The following is an 18,369-nucleotide window of genomic DNA, read 5'->3' as shown; positions in this document are numbered from 1 at the left end:
TGAAGTCCGACCGTCTGTGCACATCAGCCCGCGTCGAAAGAGTCGCTCGCTGAAGGAGTCTTCCTGTTCCGAGCCGTGAAGCTTGTCTCTCGCGAGATGCTGATCCAGAGCGGAAGAGGAGGAGATCCGTCGTCTGCTCCGGCACTGACCACGTGAAGCCTCTCGTCGAGGAAGTCCGTCTGCAGGGCCAGCTGTTGCAGCCGGCGCCTCGCACGGTCCAGCGGAAGGCTGGACAGGCTGCTCACGCTGGAACTAACCTGACGTCCACCGCTACTTCGCTGCTGCCTCGAACTGCTGCAAGGGCACAACAAGATGGCATTGGCTCGCGTAAAAGGTCTAAAACACAATATTACCATATTTATTCGAATATAACACAAGGTTTTTTTCTAAAATTCAGTCTCAAAGTCAAAACCTGGATTATATTGGAAGCACAGTATATATGTGTGGCGATTTTTCGACTCTCCAAACTGCACCCTCGTCTTATAGTCGCAACCGCCTTATAATCGAATAAATACGGTAGTACTTGAGCAAAGCCATTGGCTCAGGCTCCCTATTTGAGCGTTACGGTCAGTCCAGTGGGCTTTTTCACACGTACGCATTCTATGAGGATGCCTCAACACAAGGTGAGTGCAAAAATTAGCTGATCTTTAGTGAAGTACGCAGTCATATAGTCTCCCTTTAAACATTGAGAATATCAGGATAAACAACGGGACAAGACTTATGCATTCCAACTTTTGAGCATAAGTCTGAAAAACTTGTCTTCCCTGAAAATAGGGCCTGGAGAGGGGTGGGATGTTGAGTCGTTCCATGCTGCTCTCTTAAAAGTGGAGACACGTTCGTAGAGAGCTGGAGTGGCTGCACAGGACATGCAAACAGACTATTAAAAAAAAAAAAGCAGCTTAGCAATTACAGTTGATCCTTGTTACACGTGCCCCTTTGTCCACTGTGGTCATAGTTTAATTCTGCTCAAAAGCGACAGTAACTTGTACGCAACGAGACAAAACCAACACCTTTGTGCCTCCCAAGCCTGCTGCCAATGGCTCATCTAACTGCTGGTTCAGTGGCAATGGCATGCAGCAGACAAAAGCCTATGAGGGGGGCAGCTACGAAATTGTACTTCTGGGCTGTTCTGGCACAAAATGTGGGGTTTGTGAATTTGTAAGTAATGCACCGCACCTCTGAGTATTCAAGAAACTAACATTTACCATTAAAACTGCATCCTTACAAACTGTTGTCCTCTCATTCCTCCGATTCTTTCTCACTTTGAACATGTGTGCAAAACGCACTAATTGCACCGTGAATATGGGTTTGATTTAATGGTGCAAAAGTTGCACATTCACAAACAGCTCAATTAATGGCTATTATGCAGGACTCTCACTTTTTTTTTTCGTCAAAGCAAAAAGCTAGAGCTTGCACTGCGACCCCAAAAGACCTTGTTGTTCTTTACCATAGTAGGGCAAAACATTGAGCTGCAACTTGGAACAGCTTCAGTGAATTAAGACAATCACAGCCATTCTGCTGCTTTTCTTTTTTTGAATTTTTGACATCACAGGGGAAATAATGGTAATCCCAAGCCACTCTAACGACCTCAGCGAAAGGAGTGAAGTTAGCCAAGAAGCCCATGCGGCTATTTATACGCAGCCATTTATACTTCATTTATATGCAGAGTGTTAACACGTCTGCCCTCCGAGTTAACGAAAAAATGCCTTGTTTAGATTGACCTGCTGGTCTGCGCGTGAGCTTCATGGATGTATTTTTTTTCCCGCAAGATTTGCGATAGCATTTCAGTCGTTCCTTTGAAATGGGGCACCTCAAAACTCAATCACTAGAAATTCATTTCACACTTTTATAAGGACTGGAAGAAAAGGAGTCGTACAGATGCAACTTTCGGGCCGAGCTACTCAGCCAGTTCAGTTCACTCATTTATAATTGGGCTAAAATCGCTCACTTGCCCATGCCTAGAATAGCTTTTTTCAGTTGCAGTGGTAATTAATCAACGAGGGAGATGTTCCAGCCAAATCTACTGTAACAAGAAGTAAAAGAAAGCACAAACTGTTATCTATGTCTGAAGTTAATAAAACAACCAATTTGGGCAAAATATTTTAAACAGACCCACCACCACCACAAGGTCTACACATTTGAGACAATTCACCGACTCAGTTTTGGCTAAAAACAGCCACGGAAAGGCTTGAGCTTGACAAAGCTACACATGTAAAGATGAGTTATTTTTTTCCATTCCAGTTTTTAGTGTCCTGAGACAGCATACAGAAGACAAGAGTTTTTCAAACGATAGCCTCCTAAGAAGTCCTCAGACGCCTGCCTAGTTTCAGACTCAGTCAAATGCTTCGCGCTCGATACGAACAACTGTTTTGTAATGTGTGGAGAAATTAATCTCATTTACGTTAATCTTACACACCGTAAATGTGCAGTTAGGCAAGAGAGGTTTTGTGCAGACATCATTACACCTGGTGACAACCAGCGTGACGAGGACAGACAAAATAAACGCTAAAAAAAAAAAAAAAAAAAAAAACCTCTGAGTTGAAGTTGTGCCTACCAACTGGTCACGTGACAACGAAAACTACGAACTGAACGGAAATAGCGCGAGCCTTACCTGGACGTTGACAGGCTGCTCCCTTCCAGGCGTGATGTGACTGGGTCACTGCTGCTTAGCTGCGTCAGCATGGACACGTGATGCACGGCCTACGAGGAAACAGGTGACGAACAAGTTGATTCATTTGCATACAGTATTTTCGCGCATATAACCCGCACCAAAAACGCGAAAATTTCAATGGCAAAGTAAGAGTGCGAATAATACACTTTTTTTTTTTTTTTCAGTTCAGCTTCACGGCAATGCACGTTGTGCCATGAAGCTCCTCCGCAGCAACACTGACTAAGCCTTCAATGGCAGCGATTGCGCAGAACATACAAGGACAAGGAAGAAAAAACAAGGACGCGTGCAGTCAGTGTATTCTATTTGCTAAATACATGCTTTTTCTGTGCACATAGTATGTGATGTGTTGCTTGAGCAGTAGCTTTGGTAAATGCGCAGGCAATACGAGAGGATTTTTTTTTTTTTTTTTTTCGGGCAGGCTGAAAGTGGGGGTGCGGATTACGTATATGCAGGGGTGAGTTATAGCAGAGTCTTTCAATGCTTTACTGGTCACAAAACTTCGGCGCTCGCTTCATATAGGGACCGCGCGCGCCACTACAAGCGCCACCGCCGCACGAAGGTCATCCAGCCGCCGTGCGTGCGGCATATTGGCCAGCTCTTGGCGTGCAAACGCTCGCTGCTTTTGGTGTCTGTGCGCTGATTTAAGTGTGTTTTTTTTTTTTCGTAGTGGTTAGCGATGAATAGTCCAGTTATTGTGTTTATCACCTGCCTTCAATGGGGTTTTATTAGACTTCGGCCGCGAAGTCTAATAAAAGTCTAAAGAGCTGGCATATTGGCCAGCTCTTGGCGTGCAAACGCTCGCTGCTTTTGGTGTCTGTGCGCTGATTTAAGTGTGTTTTTTTTTTTTCGTAGTGGTTAGCGATGAATAGTCCAGTTATTGTGTTTATCACCTGCCTTCAATGGGGTTTTATTAGACTTCGGCCGCGAACGGCAACGGCTTCTGTGTGCTCTGGCACAAGCGCTGCGCCGTCGTGTTTACAGATTTTTAAATCTATATTGCTTCTTTTCTTAAAGCAAAGTTGTAAATACCACACATACGGTAGCTGTGTAGTCACGGACTGCTGCGGGCCTATCGATAATACAATAAAAAAACTGAAAGAAACCAAGTACGCATCGTTCAGACTACGCTTAATGAATCCGTTGATTGCTCTGGAATGCACAGAACGCTAAAAGAGATAGGCCAATAGTATTGTCGTTTCGATGAGTGGGTACATACTTGAGAACATCTAAAAACGCTGCAGAAACACGAAGGATCAAAACACGAAGAGATATATGTAGCACCATGTGTCTTTCTTCTTCCACACTTTGCAATCCTTGCAAAAACAGGAAGCGAAAAAGAGCAATAAAACTGATTTTATCACACGCAACAAAAAATTTCCATGTTACGAAGGGAGACAAAAGAGCATGGTACAGTGTACAAAAATTTATTTTTTCGCGCTGCGATGTGCAGTACACGGAGAAAACAGAATATTGCCACGTAGCCAAGAACGACGCAAAGCTTTTCTGAACGCAGCGAGCTAGCGATCTCCTGCACTACAAAAAACTAGCATGAAACACAAACGTCTAAGAAGCAGTCCGCAGTGTGACGTGAACAGATGAACGTCGATGATGTGAGTTGCGCGGCGTTTGCTATGCATGCATTACTCTTGAAACGTTATTAATTTCAGATCCATGGAAATAGGATCGAGAACATTGTCGAAGAAACAAAAAATCAAGTTAGCGACAAGGTGGCACCCTTTCCATATCAAACAATATTGCCCGACGGCACGTACGACAAAAAGAGCAAACGGGCGCTCCGGTTGAAACGCCAGATAAGAAACCGGAATCGGCCACGCGCGGTTACAAAACAAAGAAAACGAACCCTAAGGGATAATTCGCGGAAATATGAAAAGTAAAAGCACAAGGATGTCGCAAAGCTTTTTTACACGCGAGCCTGAGCGCAAGGTAATACAAGTTTGCAAAAAGGTAATGAAACACCGCTACAACCTGACTGATATGACAAAAATCCGGCTTTAAGTTAGCCTTGTACAATTCTAGGCCCACGATGCTCTCAAAAGGGTACATTGCTTCTTCCATTCTCACACACAGTGCATTTCCACACACTGTCGCACAATTATAATCGAAGCTGAAATCTCCCGTTGCTTGCCTTGGAATGGCGCCCCTCCATTTCTCACACAGCTGCCCGTCGCTCGGTCAACGGAACAAAAAAAAAAAACATTTTCTGTGGTATTGTTGTACAAGGAACGACATCCCGGGACGCAACACATGTTCGGCATCGTCGTTGCACTACTTAAGTCGCATCACAAGAGCGCGATATGCACGTTATATTTTTTTCCCGCACAAAACAAACGCTACTCGCCGCGGCTCCGCCGTTCGAGCCAGCGCAACGCCGCCCGAGGAGTGACCTCAGTGAGAGGGTGGCGCCACCGCGCGGCGGCCAAACGCAGCATATGAAGTTCTCCCATTGAGTTACGGAGCAGTTTCGTGACCAGTAAATCATTGAAGGACTCTGGTTATAGGCACGAAAATACGGTATTTGCACGTGAAGACTGAATATTAGGGGTGTGCGAATATTCGAAACTTCGAATATTCGAAACTTCGAATATTCGATTCGAATTTTTTGGTATTCGATTCGATTCGAATGACACTTTTATGGTTCGAAATATTCGAACCACCCAAAACTAAAAAAAAAAAAAAAATTCAGAGCGTGTTTCAGCAACGAAGTGGCGAAGCATATACACGGCGAACGGTACGTGCTTTCGCAGACTGTATCGGTGTTGTTTTCTGCTCGCGAAAACGCTCTGCGCACGCCCAACGCGCACTGACACCGCCGGGAAACCACCCCCACGCTGCGCGCTCGAGCGACCGCTTCTAACCGCTCTTTAAAATGCGGCTCAAGGGAGACCGGAAGTTGCTTGTGCGGTAATGGAGCTGATAATACATGCGGAAACGGTACTATAAAACAACATCGGCGCCGCTAGAAAACGCCCGTAAAATATTTGCCGGGGTGCTAAGCCTAACCATCTCCGGCGGAGCCAAGCTGGCTGTCTCGATCTCATCGCAAGTAGTCAGGCTCCTCCAATCTGCTGCGCGTGTTGTGCGTCATTTTCTGACCGAGGTAGGCGCTACCGCGGGCGCGAAATCGTCGATGCGGGCGTGAAAATACAGCGCTCGCAGAGTCGAGGCGAGCGAATCCCGTGCAAAAACGCACCATGCGGTTCATGCTTGACTGTTGCGGCGTGTAGCGAGCTTGAGCACAGCGAGTGAGGAGACGAGCGCGAAGCTTTACGTGCTCCAGAAAGGACTGCTTTGCGACATGGGGGTTTAAAAAAGGCAGAAAAAATCATGGATTTGTTCATGCGAAAGTAAGAAAAGAAATAAACAAAAACTTTTTTCAGCGCTCAATGTTTTGGTCTGTGTTGGTTCATACGAATTTCGGATGATACGAATATTTTTCGCGGTCCCGCAAGATTAGTATCATCGAGAGTTTACTGTATCAGCGCGCGGCAATGTGCACGGGCTCGGGCATGCCAGCCACTAGTGTCTCAAGTGAGCGGCTACTTTCGGTATCTGGTGGAGTCGTGACGAGCAGGAGGTTGTCACTGCTCCCCGAACATGTCGAGCAGTTAACCTTTCTCCATGTTAACATTTAAGTGAGTGCAGACCTTAACCTGTTGAGTGCAATGGTATTGTGTAATTTCTAATTTTACTTTGTATGATTTGTTGTGCAATAAAGTTGCAGTTTTTGTGTCTCTAGATGGTGAAAACTTTAATTTTACAAAAAACAATAAGTATTCGTATTCGAAAAATATTCGATTAGATTCGAACTTTGTTTTTATTATTCGAATTCGCTTTGAAATTAAAAAATTGATATTCGCACACCCCTACTGAATATGTCACGTATCACGTCACAGTAGAGGCCTTCTTCACACTAATTCAGACAGCACTGTGTCTGCTTGTTCTCTTGTTCTCGTGTTTAGTCATTTTCACGCTGTCTTTTTCTTTTAAAAATGTATCAACTCACCCAATTTTCCAGTATTTTAGACCACCGAAGTTCTCATTGTGCAAAACGGGTAGTTGCGAAACTGCTATGACAGCGTGGTAAGAATTGCGAGAACATAAAGAACAAAGAGGTTGTACTAAATACCAATACGAACATTTTCTCTTTTTCTTCGAAGCGAAATGATACCGGAATACCGGAATTACAAAAGTGGTGCACAAGCATTTAGTTTCTCGTAAGACGTCGTTCACTTTATGTGTGGCCTGAGTATCACAACTTCGTTTATTCTTGCAGAACTAGTCTATCGACTTACTCAATTCCAGCCCTGAACGACCGTTTTATTAAACACAGAAAGATGAGAAATACTGAAGGACTTTCCAATTTCGGGCTTTGTGATGCCAGCAGTGACGTAACAGGCGGAAATAGTAAAAACAAACTTAGTGTGTTAACTGCATGTTCACATTGAAGTGGTACACAATCCACCAGAACTAGAGGCAGTGCTACAATAGCAAAGTTATGAATCTTGCTTCACCACCACCAGCCACCAATCGCAAACAAGTCCTCGCGACGACACACAAGGACCCACCGAAAAAATGGCTGGCGAGTTTTCACAGCTTCACCAGTTCTTCAGGATATCAACAATACATATTTGTTTGAAGTTTGCATTAACGTTGGCATCATTATTATTGGGTCAATGCAGTCTTTTTGATGACCCAGGCTCACATTTTCCTTTCATGGTCCCTTAAAACTCAACTTCAAGCAATCAGAGCTTAACTAGCACGATTAGAGCCCCTTACTTTTTGCGGTGGAACATTTCAAATTCTGCGATTCTAGATAGGGGAATCTGCAAAATTCCGCGACAACATTGAAACAGCATAAGGTATATGTAACAGTTCATTTATTAGACACTTCAGACTCCTAACGTGCTAGATTTTATTTACAACTGAAGGAAGCTGTTGTGGCTGAGCATCTGGTGATGCTTTGTGCTTTCTTCACCAAGACAATGGCGCTTGTGAGGCACAATGTCACCATAGCGACTGAATGACCGACAGGTATTTAAGGGCAATGGAAGAAAGTGTTGGAGTCAGGTGTTCCATCCCAGCCCAGAAAGCCAGGACATCAAAATCTTCACCTGGCTTTTCTTGTTTAGAAATAAATTGTGCCAAATCCCTGTCACTAGACTTGAGGTCTTGAACGACTTCAGGTACACTTGCCATTCAGCAGCTAGGGCTATAAACCCAGGAACGGCCCCAAACTCTGATCTCTTCTCTGAGAGACACCCAACTTGCTGGGGATCCAAGCACCTCACACTCTTGAAGAACTTCCAAGTGTCAGAGTTCTCCAAGTATACTAGCGCCTCGCTAGCCACTTTTCTCATTGCACCCTTCATTTGTTTGCAATCTGACCGGCCTTGTCGTGTGCAATGTTCTCTTTCTGTGGCTATGGCTAAGCCCCTTGATTCAGGTGGAGGCTGTGCCACCTAGCCACTTTTATTATTTGATAAGGTAGGAATACGCAGATGCAAATTTAAATTTTCAACAGTAAAAATGTTGCAGACAATAGAAACCATTTTGCTATTACTTTTCCGCCATATTTCACCGAATATATCGTTTTGGGGACGTAGCGGCACACTGTTAACGGTTGTTTTGGAATTCCGCGAAAACACTTTAATTCCACGATTTTTTGCGGAATCGCGGAAAGCTAGGGGCTCTAAGCATGATTCTCTGCAGTTGGTAGTCACGTGGTGAAAAAAAATTTTTTTTTTTAACCTGAGCCTGCCCACCCAGGAGATATTATGCTATGTAATAGCATCCACACTCAGAAACTTGTAATGAATTACAGTTGACGACCGATGTTTCGGACACCTAATTTTTGGCCATATTTATTTATTAGCTATTTATTAGGGTACCCTCAGGGCCTTTGCGGCATCACAGAGGGGGTAGGTACAGTACATGAAATGGGTGAGTGTAGAAGTATAGGCAGTGAGTGGAGAAAACTTGTTTTTTTTTTTCCAGAAACCAGGTTACTGCAGTCATATAAAAAAAGCGCATTTTTGAATGATGCAGGATATTGGATGGACACAATGTGGTGGGGAAGGTGGTTCCATTCCTCAGAAGTTTTGTGGAGAAATGAACCGTACAATGCACTTGTGCGGCCCAATGGAATGGCAACTTTGAACTGATGTTCGATGCGGGATGAGATGTACGTGGGGCACGAGAAAAGGTTGTGTCTGATAGGTGGGTTGTGAAAAAAGGTTATTCTGACTTTTTCCCGGCACCAGGGCATTAATAATAAGCTTTTTGCCAGCACAATTGCTTTTTCGGACTGCCTGATTTTTCGGACATTTTCTTGGTCCTTTAATGGTCCGAATAATCGGTTGCCGACTGTATTAATTTGACAATCACTTTATCAAGCCTCCTTTATTTTATCTGCTTGGTTGAAAGTTGTTTTAAAGGACCCATGAAGATGAAATGCCACCTTGACCATCTTCAAACAACAGCGTAAAAACACAGACACTAGGGGACGAAAATGACACGACGACGCTGTATATTCTCCGCCTAGTGTCTGTGTTTTTACGCTGTTCGTCGAAGAATGTTCAACCAATACCAACTCACCCAAAAGTCGACCCTTCTGAAATACAACCTTGTTTATTTTGAAAGAACCAGCCTTTGGTTACTCACTCAGCTTCATTCTAGGCGCAAGAGACGTTTCTTAACCGCTCAAAATAAAGAACGGAAGAAATGTTGAAAACGGTGGTTGTTGATCAATTCGTTCTCGTGCTACAAACTGCTAGCCTCCTGCTTAGCTCAGTTGGTAGAGCGACTGCTCCAGCTAAGCGGTGGTCCCGGGTTCGAATCCTGGACCAGTACGAATTTTTCTTCAACTGCGAAGTTTCTGAGAAAGCTGTACAGCTGTCCTTTGTAGCCGTATGGCTGCACTCAGAGTTTCCTTCATAAAAATGTTGAAAATCTTAGACAATCATAGAAGACTGCTCTGTGAGGTCTTCTTTCGGTTTGTCCCGTCCTTTCTTGCATCTTTTATCCTACCATGCCACAGCAAAATATCTGGAAAGTGGTCGGGGAAGTCAGCACTGCTTCACATGTTTCCTTCATCTCAATTATTCGTTCGAAGTTTGCGATAAAATTGGTATCGCTATTATCAGGACAGAGAAATCTTACTAATGAGCCAAACCTGTATTTTGGCCTCATGGCCCCTTGCACAAAGTTCTCGCGGGAAAAGATTTTGTGGGGGGAAATTGCTTCTTAACCTTCTGAGTAGGGTGTTCTCTGCGGGCCGCTCGAAGAGGTGTGGAGGTCTTCTCGGCGAGAGGCGCACTCCTCGCCGCCAGCTGCTCTTGGAGCTCGTGCAGCCTCTGCTGGGCTTCGGCCACCGAGTGCCTCAGCTGTTCCAACTCAGCCTGCACTGGGCCTTCAGAGCGAGCTGCAAACAGGAACACAGAGCAAATAAGGGGGGCTCACGTGATAACATTCCACAGGCTTAAAAAGCACTATTCACCAATACGAAAAGATTTGCAAAATCTATATTAATGTTCCCAATGGCCTAATTTACTTTGTTTAGAAATACGCCACGTCTTTACTGAAATAAAAAAAATAGACATGAAACACATTTCAGTTTATCCAGGTTTTACTAGATGGTGCTAGTTGTCTCAGAACTGAGAGTTTTATTTCTTTATTTGGGCACAGCAGTGACATATTAAAAAAAAAAAAGGGGGGTGGGGGAGGGGGCAGGCTGTGTGCAGCAGAGGTTAGAGTGAAATGTGAAAGAGGGTGGGCAGGTCACAAAGCGGGTGCCTGCTCCTAGCATAACGGTACAAAAGAGCTTTCATAGTTGCGGGCATGCATGCACATTTGTGTCTGCTTACTCCCATCATTTCTCATTACAGTAAAACCCTGTTTACAAGAGATGCTGTTACAAAGACACTTGGTTATAAGAGACATTTGAATGAAAACGATTTGGTTGGTTTTCCTATGCTTGCCATGTTAGCAACACCGCATACAAGAGACCTTGGTTACAAGAGACGTGATTCCTGGGTCCCTCGAGCGTCTCCTGTAATGAGGTTTTACAGTGTATATGCTACGTTGCTGCAGTTTCCCTCGAAATAGGGAAGGACCCACAGTTTCTTTTCTTCACCTTTGCTTTTTAACAAAATAAGAGATGCTTAGGGGTCTTGGATTGATATGAACTGACGACAGGTGGACCATCTGGCTTCCAAGAGACGGGAGGAGACAATTAACTCAGTGGGTGTCACTATTCCTATGCTCGACCGTTTTCCAGGCACCCTCTTTCTCCCGTGTGTGTGCATGCCTCTCCTTCAGTGTTCCCGTTACTTTCTCGACAACCTCATTCACAGTTATGGCGCTCAGGCTCAGTGCCCCAGCAACTCAGACGACTGGCCCCACTTTCCCATGCATTTTTTCCTGGCCTCAGGCGCACAGCCTAGCACTAAACATGAAAGGCTTCACTCATTAAGCACAGGCGGAGCTCGGAAGGTGCAAAGAGAAATGAATGAACAGATGCAGCATGACCGACTCCCCAAGGAAGCAACTGCAGTCTGGGAATTCCACAAGCTCTTGTCTAGTCACGTGCTTGTGAAAAGCAAATGAAGACAGAGTACCGTCCTGCCTATTACGATACCGTGCCACATTACGTAAAGATAACAATACTCATACACCCCTGAGCAAGCAAGCAAGAAAGTTATTAAAGGGCCCCTGAGATGGGGGTTTTTGGGGGATCGATGGTATCGGAGCGCAACGGTTATTTCTTGAACTAATCGTGACGTGTTTGTGCGCTCTTGATTTAGTCAATTTTTTACGAGCGTAAAAACATCAGAAAGCTACAAAAAACATCTTTTGTGTGTGGGTGCTTTTACACAGTCACACATATTTGTTTTATACCGGAGTGTAAAGCACTTACACACCGGGCCAAACCGGGCTTGACGCTCCTCCCTTCTCGGCAGAAAGATACAGTGAGCGCAGCAGCAACGACGCTTGCAGCCAGCATGATCGCTTAGCGCTCCGTGTCTGGCGCTCCGTGTCTGGTGGAGTATCATCAGTTTTCTTTGCATTTGCTTTCTTGGACGCTGTACCCGAAAGGATTCTTTGCACCATCTGTGTTTCGAGCGTAGCCTCGACGTTGTTTCAGAGGTGGTAACGAACGGCGCGCCAAGGGAGCGCCGCGCCGACGACGAAGGAGGAGCTCCGCACGCAGCGCTTGGACGACGCCGGGCACTGCTCGTGATCACGAGGCGCACGCTCAAGTGCGCTCACGCGGGCTGAATAAATCAGTTCAAGCCCAAACGCTGTCGCAGCTGATTCTCTGCGGCGGTCGCGACAAGGGCAAGAGCATGCTCATCCCGTAACGACAACTGCCAAAGAGTTTCATTTCATTGCTTCCCATCAAGTCATGATCGCAGGAAAGTGTGGTTTGCTGCACCGGCCTTCTGAATGAACCTGTTGCCTAGTGTCCTTAGCGCGCTTTACCGTTTACCGTGTTATATAAAGCAAGAGTAGCCGTTTGCCGCTGAAAACGAAAGGATTGCACTCAGCGGTTTCTGCATTCCGGCTTACCGGCTCTGCCGAGTAGCGACATCTGGCGAATTTGTCGCAAAGCAAATGACACAAACGTTTGTTGCCCAGAACTGTTCGCTTACGCTTGAAATGGCTTGAATCTTAGACGTCTTAGATTGAACTCTCACAATACCATAATTTTTTTTAAAAGAGCCGTATACTTCTACTGTAGAGCTTAAAAAATCGAAAACATGACGTTGACGCCGTCATCTAGTGGGAAGAATTAGGACCAAGTATTGCATTAACCAGAATTCACGCCACCGCTAAATATTTCGATATAAAATGAGTAAGATATATTGTAATGATTCCGCAGTTACCTATATTACCTTGCCCAAGACGATTTTGAAAGCATAAAAGAGCTATGCTAGTTCATAAAGGCATCTGAACCATTGTAAGCGTGGGAAGCTGGAGTAAAGGCGGAAATTTTGCTCGCTCATTCTAAAAAAAATTGTCATTTATCGTGCTCCTGATCATCATTTAGCAAGAATGTAGTAAACAACATCAACTAAGATTGCTTGCATGAAGCGCAGAGCACAGCGCATTTGCTGTGCCGTAAAGTTCCGGAAGAACGCCCACCCAAATTTAAGTACAGTGATATCAAGTGAAAAATACGAGATGGGCAAAATTTCGGGTCAAGCGCGGAAAGGACGAATAAGTGACCGCATCTACACATGAAGAGATGATTCGGGTTTGTTTTGTTCACTCATCGGCGCTAAAGCCATGGATTTTACGGGGTGGGCGCGCGTCTTTCAGTAAATTGAATATTTCACCCGTAAAAGGGGGTGGGCGATGTTTCGGGGGAGGGCGTTCACTCGGAACTTTCCGGTAATCTAATCAAAACGCGAGCGTACATTTCGCCGGCGCAGGGGGCTCGCTACTACAGTCGGTAGAAATTCTAGCCTCTGTATCGCTATGTAGCGATGGTAAAAATAAGTTACCGTTCACGGAAACTCTCGCGCATGCAAGGTCGACTTCCGCAATCACCAGTATCTCCTGCTCAAAGTCCGTAAAGGCTGAAAACGTAGCTTAAAAAAAAAAAAAAAGGACGTCGTCGTCTCATGTGCGACCCACTCGCTGAAGTAACCATGGTAACGACGACGCTCTAAACCAAACCGCCGCCGTCAAAAATCGCGGACATTCCGGCGGCCAACCATGAAATGAGTGCTTCGCCTCGGACGAGGTCGGACTATGTCGTCATCGCAAGCCGCCGAGCCAACAAATAGTTCTGTCTCGTCGGGGTAATAACTTTTGTTAGCGTGCAATATGCTTACTATTTTTGGACTTGTTTCTACAAGAACTATAGAGTAGATTTCTGACACAAACAAAAACACTTTGAAATCCATCTCAGGCCCCCTTTAAGCTAGGACTTGAGAAGCAAGTGAGGGAGGGGGTAATGTAATCGGCACAACTTGCAGGACCTGAGCATGTAACACAATGCACAATGCAAAAGCCAAACTCTGAGGCTGGGTTTTGCTGAAAGCATGTAGCGCTTCAAAGAGCCATGACGACAAAATACAATTTTGATTCATTAAAAAGACTGCTTCGTCCCGATACCAACAATACTAATGTTATCGCAAACTGAAACAAATAATCAAGATATCAAGGAAAACAGACGAAGCAGTCGTGATCCCCAGCCATTTTCTGGCGAGGTATCTACAGTGTCACAGGATTTTGTTTGTGCAATGGGTGGCCCCCCCGACCAAAGCCACTGCCAAGAAACATAGTCTGTGTGGCTGTAGTTCTATTTGATCGCATCCTTTGAATGCGAACGTGCAATTGATTGATTGTGGGGTTTAACGCGCCGACGCAACGCAGGCGATGAGGCGCGCCGTAGTGGAGGGCTCCGGACTAATTGTTACCACCTGGGGATCTTTAACGTGCGCCGGAATCTCGTACACACGGGCGTTTTTGGTTTTCGCCTCCATAAGAAAAGCAGCGGTCACGGCCAGGAATCTAACCCGCGTCCTCATGTTCAGCAGCGCAACACCTCAGCCACTAAGCCACTGCGGCGGGTCGCTAACGTGCAATTACCATGCTGATAACTAGAGCCACTAGATTATTAAGTGGCTCTACTGATAACTATGTCTCAATGTTCCCTTTATAGCACCACTGCTGACATCATGTAGCGCAAAACTTCAAAATTTTTCACAATGTCACACTTTTTAAACTTTTCTGCTAAATCCTAAACGCTTTTAGAATGTAGTCAACTAACACATCCAGTACTTACAGTAGGGGGTCATGAAGTGCCTCAGCTAAAAATTACTGCTCTATGCCCATCAGATAACTTAGAAACTTGCTCAAAAAATTGTTCTCTTATTCGCGGTCTTGGCGTTCTTCGAGTGCTGGAATTCTAGCGGCTACTGGCCACCTCCTTTCATTTGCATCAATAAACACATTCGACAGCCACTTCAGAGAAAAGCCACAAAACAAAGCAAAATTGGAAGGTGGATAGTTCTGCGACGAGCTAACTACTCAGTGCCGGAAATAACTATAGCTATAGCCAGATCCGAAGAAAAGAGTGAGAGCGTTTATTGGAAGTATTGCAGAGTCCCTTTAGCCCTTTGATGCCCAGTGTCGCTCAGGGGCAACAACTCAAACAATATTTTTTTTTTCTCCCGCAGTTTGTGGTGTTTTTTCGTCATTTAACACCATCTATCGACAGACAAAGGATCCCTGACCTTCAAAAATTAAACAAGAGAGGGCAGCACGTGCTTCCGTGTGCAGAAAAAAATAGTGTTTACGCGGGTCAACTCGCATCGAGCCCGGGTGGCTCAATGGGCTAGTGGCAGGTAACCGAAATTGTGCAATTTCGCTGTTATTACAAATGATAGCAATACAAACTTTATGCTACCGCCTTCACTTGAACCATAAATCGTGGTGATCAAGGTTCTTGTTCAAGTGACATATGGAGAGCCAGGGCCCAGTGTGCGTCCTAATGGACCAATTTTTTAGATGTGAAGCATCTCATGCTCGGGGCTGTGTCCCTCCCTCCCTTGTCGTCCGCCGTCCGCACTCCACTGGGCATGCGCGTCTCTTCAGCCCCGTCAGAGTTTGGGCTGACGTCAGTGCAGTACACTATAAAAAGAAATAGTGAGGTGGCGCCCGGTTTCGATCCCACGACTCTCTGGCCGCAATGGGAGGTACGCGGCGCTCTTCCCACTGCGCTACAAATCGAGACGGGAGCATGTGCTACAAACGCGCCTTATGTCCTTCACTCATTCAAACTACGTCAAGAAGCTACTGACACAATGAAGGCACGCGAAGCTGAACATCACCGGAAACGACGAACTGAAAACTAATGGGAACTTCAGTCGACCCCATGGCTGCTTCGCATACTACTCGGGGTTCCCCTACGGGAAGATGGTGTAACTTTTTTTCTGACTTCATTTTTGTGACGTCGGAAGCCCTTTTAGATGACAAAATACTCCTCACGCTTGAGCAAAATAATAAAGTTTTGGGCATCAAAGGGTCAACAAATGTCTTGTGGCCGGAATGAAGCCCAGCGAGTTACCAACGGCTAGTCCTTCCAAACTGAACGAGGCTGCGTTTTGTTTTCGTGGCCCTTTATAGAGACGCAAGCGGAATTCCCACCAGAGTCAACGGCAACAGACGTCTGGGCAGAAGTGGTCTGAGGGGCGCGCATCATGCGGGCCACGATGCGCTGCAGCAGGCCGCCGCTCGGCTGCCTCGGTTCCGGCTGGGACGGCAGCCGCAAGAGCTGCTCCACGTCTTGCGTCGAGAACGGCTCCTGGCTCACGCCGGACTCGCAGGCCAGCGTGCTGAGCGTGTAGTCGTAGCCCTGGCTTGACAGGTAGTCCTGCACCAACCACAGGATCACCTGTCATCCCGAGAAGAGAAGGCAGTGTTACAGGCCGACACATCCCGCAATGTCTTCTCAACTGTCGACAAGGGCAAGGGGTGGAAAAAAAAATTTGGGTTGAGGTGACAAATAAATCTAAATCGTGATTTTCAATTTATGATCAAATAGCTTTTCATCCCGTCAATAATAAATGCGTCGTGATGGAACTACAAAAAAGTCTCTTTAAAAAGTTCTGTTTTTGAATAATGGGTGCCCAGATTTGTGTTCAAACTTTGCATGAAGGTCGCATCGTGCGATCCATTAAAAAAAAAATAATTCACACAACAGCAATGGCCTGATATTTTATGAAATCGGTGGAAAAAGTCGTTTTTAGCGTATGGGTGCAACATCAGCCTTTTTTGGGTTGTTGAAGTGCACCCCCCAGAAAAAAAGAACCAGACCGGCGCTAGTTTTCCCAGTAGGCAAAAACTGATTTCTAGTCGATTGTTGAAAAAAGCCAGGGCACTGCTGCCGGCCGAGTTATTTGCAAACAAAAAGAGACTATCAATTATGTCCTTCGCGTCAAAGTTAGATGCGAATTAGCGAGAGGTTTCGAAGCGAACACTGTTTAAAACGTTGGTTTATTGTTGCAGCACCCTGAATTTATGTCTCAAATTCAGCCCCATCAGGTGAGATGGGGTGAGCTTCAGCAGCTTTCCCTTTAGCCAAGAGGTTCAAACATTCGCCGTAGGAAAGCGAATGCGCGTGATTCGACGACATCAAAAGCACACCGACAATAAGAACCGCAAATGCACGCAGCAATACGCGTTTAAATGTACGGTCGTGCTGCTTGCCCGTCTACAAGGTGTAATGACAAGACAACATGACCACACACCACGAGAGCAAACGGAAACGCCAACAGACCTGGTGTAGGAGAGTTTGGGAAGAGCGCCTGGTGTTCTGTGTGCTGATTTTGAGCGCTTCGACAAACTTGTAGCGGAGCCGTGCGCGAAGTTCATTGATGATCCCTTGTTCTTCGAGAAAACGGCACATTTTAAACCTCATCTCTTTGAAAGTTAGTCCATCTGACTCTTTTCTTTCTGCCATTTCCGTCTTCGCATCAAATACTTGAAATCACAAACGAACGATGCAGAACGCGGAGAAAAAACTGTTTGAAAACAAAGCGCCTACTGCCGTGCAGAAGGCAGAAGCATAGAGAAAGAAATACTGGTGCAGAAGTGCAACCGGGCTTGAAATGGGCGCCGCCATGCCAATCAGAAATGAAAACACCGAGCGTGAAAAAATATCAGAAATAAATGCTTGCATTATTATTTACAGCAACAAAAACAAATATTTACTGTAAAAAAACTAACTTGAGGTGCATTACACTTGTGTTGATTATTTGTATTATTTAGCTTGGTCAACTTTGGCCGCCGCCGCTCGCGATATCCGGCGCTGATATCAACCGAATTTCCTCTTTTCGCACCGCACAGGCAAAATGGTAGGTGTTGCGCCTTGTCCCTTGTTTCACGAAATCCGAATAATCAGCTAATATTTTAGAATTAACTTAGATGAAGTGTAATTATTTGTTCGCCGGAATGTCTACAGAACCCCAATTACCTACTGTCTACCCATATTTTCTCAAAATTGTTGCTCGAAACGACCGGCGAAAGTTCGCTACGGGTCCGTGCTTGCTGTCGCGTTTGTGCGAAAAATTTTGAGCCCATACCTTGAGTGTGACGTGCTGATATTTTCTTTCTTTCTGTTTTTGTAGTCCACCAACAAAAAGAAGACCAGGAAGTTAAGGGGACACGTGAGCCACGGCCATGGCCGTGTCGGTAAGTTCCCCGATGCACACTTAGCATTGGCATGGCAGCACATTCGTTTGACGAGCATGTGGGACTGGTTTTCGGAAGGGTACTCAATGTTCTATTCGTGTTCATGCAAACAGGAAAGCACCGCAAGCATCCTGGAGGCCGTGGTAACGCCGGTGGCCAGCATCACCACAGGATAAACTTCGACAAATAGTGAGTGGCCTGGTTCTTCGTTAAATTTGAACTGTCACATACCTCGCAGCAGTGTTCGGTGTTGCCCGGTGACGCCTTTGAAACCCCCATCACAAATAAGCCGGCCGTGTCTGCATCTATCCGTTTGCGACTGCGGTGGCAGTTGGTGGGGACATTAACGACGCTGTATTCAGGTGTCGGCCGATCTTAACGTGTTGGCTGCCATTTCTCAAGCAGCTACATGCTACTCTTGAACTCGGTCAAGTAGTGTCGACTTGACTGCGAACATGTGGATGGCTTAGATC

The 18,369-nt window shown here is 45.6% G+C and overlaps 1 protein-coding gene and 1 long non-coding RNA gene across 4 annotated transcripts; one reads left to right on the top strand and one right to left on the bottom strand.

Moving 5' to 3' along the window:
- Positions 1-23: 23 nt before the first annotated feature.
- Positions 24-17,287, bottom strand: LOC144144167 (uncharacterized). 2 transcript variants are annotated; one of them, XM_077675538.1, is made up of 5 exons: positions 16,983-17,287; positions 15,851-16,076; positions 9,940-10,112; positions 2,612-2,700; positions 24-294 (listed from the first exon to the last, which is right to left on the bottom strand). In XM_077675538.1, exons 1-5 carry the CDS (start codon positions 17,163-17,165, stop codon positions 24-26), a joined length of 942 nt encoding a protein of 313 aa, XP_077531664.1. In that variant the 5' UTR covers positions 17,166-17,287. The 2 variants fall into 2 exon arrangements, with proteins under 2 accessions (XP_077531664.1, XP_077531663.1); XM_077675537.1 differs by having other exon boundaries at positions 15,851-16,097; positions 16,983-17,286.
- A 183-nt stretch (positions 17,288-17,470) lies between these two features.
- Positions 17,471-18,157, top strand: LOC144144169 (uncharacterized). Of its 2 annotated transcripts, none has more exons than XR_013317177.1 (3): positions 17,471-17,559; positions 17,833-17,896; positions 18,010-18,157. It is a non-coding gene; the product is annotated as an uncharacterized LOC144144169 (long non-coding RNA). The 2 variants fall into 2 exon arrangements; XR_013317178.1 differs by lacking the exon at positions 17,471-17,559 and adding an exon at positions 17,610-17,741.
- Positions 18,158-18,369: the final 212 nt, after the last annotated feature.

This window comes from Haemaphysalis longicornis, unplaced genomic scaffold (genome assembly GCF_048455015.1).
Source record: "Haemaphysalis longicornis isolate Haplotype H1 unplaced genomic scaffold, Haemaphysalis longicornis Haplotype H1 scaffold_637, whole genome shotgun sequence".
Classification (NCBI taxonomy): domain Eukaryota; kingdom Metazoa; phylum Arthropoda; class Arachnida; order Ixodida; family Ixodidae; genus Haemaphysalis; species Haemaphysalis longicornis.
The sequence above is the reverse complement of the archived record's forward strand: the minus strand, read 5'-3'. Positions and strand labels throughout refer to the sequence as shown.

Bases quoted from the DNA above. Each gene is read 5' to 3' on its own strand.
- LOC144144167 (XM_077675537.1), bottom strand. From the start codon at position 17,165: ATGGCAGAAAGAAAAGAGTCAGATGGACTAACTTTCAAAGAGATGAGG. The intron at 10,113-15,850 runs GTGGGAATTCCG...TCCTGTTTGCAG, and splicing joins GTCTGTTGCCGTTGACTCTG to CTCGCTCTGAAGGCCCAGTG. The intron at 295-2,611 runs GTAAGGCTCGCG...GTGCCCTTGCAG, and splicing joins AGCAGCCTGTCAACGTCCAG to CAGTTCGAGGCAGCAGCGAA.